Source organism: Camelina sativa, chromosome 13, assembly GCF_000633955.1.
Source record: "Camelina sativa cultivar DH55 chromosome 13, Cs, whole genome shotgun sequence".
In the NCBI taxonomy this organism is placed as follows: domain Eukaryota; kingdom Viridiplantae; phylum Streptophyta; class Magnoliopsida; order Brassicales; family Brassicaceae; genus Camelina; species Camelina sativa.
Window position 1 is genome coordinate 9,210,794 of NC_025697.1, and position 3,289 is coordinate 9,214,082.

Here is a 3,289-nt window from a genome sequence, read left to right on the forward strand (position 1 = left end):
TGACGGAGGCCAGACGCCTCCAACAGCCACAGTATCTCCCAACTCGAACAATGCCACGGTACACGCGATCATGGTTGCCTTCACGCTTCTTCTTATGTTCGTTATTATCGTAGGCGTTATAAGGAAGCGAAACAAGAAGAAGAACCCCGACTTTCGAATGCTCGACAAACAACGTCTGAGCGACAACGATATTGTGGAAGTCAGAGTACCCGAATCCGTATCCACCACAGCGAAAAGGTCTACGGAATCGAGCAGAAAGCGTGGTGGAAACGCGGATGGAAGCGGTTCCTCCAAGAAAGGCGTGTCTCAAGTTGGGAAAGGCGGTAACGGAGGAGGAGGAGGAGGCCTTGGCGGTGGGATGGGTGACATTATAATGGTAAATAGCGACAAGGGTTCTTTCGGTTTACCGGATTTAATGAAGGCTGCAGCTGAGGTGCTTGGCAATGGTAGTCTTGGATCAGCTTACAAGGCCGTCATGACCAATGGTTTATCCGTTGTAGTGAAGAGGATTAGGGATATGAATCAACTTGCACGTGAACCTTTCGATGTCGAGATGAGACGCTTTGGGAAACTCCGCCACCCTAACATTCTTACCCCTTTAGCCTATCACTACCGTCGCGAAGAGAAGCTTGTTGTCTCCGAATACATGCCTAAAAGCAGCTTGCTTTACGTTTTGCATGGTAACCCCGGAATGATTCTTTTTTTTTTTCCTTTTTAATTAGTCAAGAAGATAAATCTTGATTCCAAGTCATTTAACACAATTTAGTGATCAACATATATAAAAGCACAGTGGATGAAACCTTTCAACTACTAAGGCTAAATGAAACTTTGGTATTACAAAACAGGTGACCGGGGGATATACCATTCGGAACTAACTTGGCCGACAAGGTTGAAGATCATTCAAGGAGTTGCGCACGGAATGAAGTTCTTGCACGAGGAGTTTGCGTCTTACGATCTCCCACACGGTAACCTCAAATCAAGCAACGTTCTCCTCAGCGAGACCTACGAGCCTTTGATCAGCGATTACGCATTCTTACCGCTTCTCCAGCCAACCAACGCATCACAGGCGTTGTTCGCTTTCAAGACGCCCGAGTTTGCTCAGACCCAGCAGGTCTCTCATAAATCGGACGTCTACTGCCTCGGAATTATAATTCTAGAGATCTTGACAGGGAAGTTCCCTTCTCAGTACTTAAACAACGGTAAAGGCGGTACCGATATAGTTCAATGGGTACAATCTTCGGTCGCGGAGCAGAAGGAAGAAGAACTTATCGATCCGGAGATAGTAAACAATACTGATTCGGTGCGACAGATGGTGGAACTGTTGCGGGTTGGGGCTGCTTGTATCGCAAGTAATCCAGACGAGAGATTAGACATGAGGGAAGCTGTTAGAAGGATAGAACAAGTAAACACTTGATGAGATGTTTAGACCGCATGCAATCATGATCGGAACGAACAATCAAACTCTAAAAGGAAGAAAGAAAACCTTCGGAATCTGTATATATATGTATATATATATAATATACTAACCACGGAGCGAAGTGTTGATGAATTTGGGTTCGTAAATAGGATAAAAGGTTTTGTTTCTTCGGAGGGTTTCTATTTTCCTTTTTGTGGTTGCAGTGATCTATCTTTGGAAAGAAAAAAAGAAAAAAAATTATACGTTTTATGTTTCTTGTTCCATAAGAAAACCACAATGATTCATCAAAAAGTTAGAAATATTTTAAAATTTTTCTTTCTATATTTCCTCTTTTTTTATTTTTTTTTAAAATGTCAAACATGATAAGACTTTTTATTTTCTAGGAATATATGTTTTTTTTTTAATCTAATCATTACTATATGAGAAAAGTCCATTCATCTCATAATCATTGGTCTTGTGATTGTTGCCAATTATTTTTTCTTTTTAATATGTTTCCACATAACTGCTAGAAGGAGTCAAAATTTGTTACAAAGATCAAGATGAATGTGCAGACATATCAGCAAATAAGACATCTCATGAAAAAACTTGAGTATGCAAATGTTATTTGATTCAATTATTTTTCATGTATCTATAATTTGTTGAACAGTGACTGTATCATTTTGAATATTAATTGGTAATTCTTGGAAAGTTAAGTACAAAATGATCGACGTCGTCATTCACATACATAGGTAAATATCAATGGCACAGTGTACTCATTCACATACAGAGGCAATTATGTTAGCTAGCTAATATATAAACCGAAATAATTGAAATGATAAAGAATGACTTTTTTTTTTTTAAGTTATTAATTTTCATGAAAGAATTTCTGTCATAATATATAATAGCATAATAACCACAAAAACTAACGAATAATCTTCTTTTTTTTTTATTAATGCAGAGCTTCCAATTGCTAGGGAGAAATTCACTTCACAGGTTCGAAGCTATGAAGTGAATATGTATACAAATATTTTTAAAATGCCCTGATTTCTCAAATTTTGTGGTTTTTAATTATTGTGGTAATTAATCTAATTTATTTTTTAAGGTATGGAGGATTTTTTAAGGTATGGAGGACGAGGACCATATCATAATAACTCCGGTAATCACTTGTCAACCGTGTTGTAAATGCGGATGAGGCAATAATAAAGTGCAGAAAGTAAAAAATACAAGAACTTTGTTAACGAGGTTCAGTTTTTTCTACTTCCCGGGACCACGTCCAGATTTCGATTCCTCTAGAACAAGAAAGCAAATACAACCTATTCGCAAACGCGTAAATCAAGCAAAACCCTCTTAATTCACCGCTCTGTTCTATAACATGAAATCTTAAGGATAATTCTCTACCCTTAACTAGACTAACACCAAGCCTAGATTTAAACCAAGATAACCTAACCTTGGGCTAAACTCCCCCTGAGCCTAGACTTCAGATCTCCAACACTCTGGAGCAACCTTCACACAAACGCCACACCGACGAACAAATAAGCTTGAACAACACAAGCATCAAACTGCGAAACTAAGCCGCACACAATGAGAAAGCTCTCTAGGATTTTATTATTTATGTCTCAGCTCTCTTACTTCTCTAGGACGTGCCCAACACCTCCTTATATATCCACAAAGACTTCCTAATCACCATAAGAGAAGATTTCCAAATTCCATAAGAAAATGACTTTTTCCTTTTTGCTATTTTCCTTTTCCTTGTAAAACTCCAATTTAATCAACCCAATAAATAGTAGTTTTCCTCTTCAATTCATCCTCAAATCTTCCTTCAATATTGCCTTCTCAAACCTTCTATAAACTTCTCACGCACATAAAACAACAACAATCTTGTATCACGTCTTG

The 3,289-nt window shown here is 38.2% G+C and overlaps 1 protein-coding gene across 1 annotated transcript; it reads left to right on the plus strand.

Annotated features, from left to right (window-relative positions):
* On the plus strand, positions 2 to 1,611 carry LOC104736141 (pollen receptor-like kinase 6; the record flags this gene model as incomplete). The annotated part of the gene is made up of 2 exons (XM_010456072.2): positions 2 to 680; positions 846 to 1,611. Coding segments are annotated over 2 exons (1,248 nt in total), but the record flags the coding sequence as incomplete, so codon positions are not given.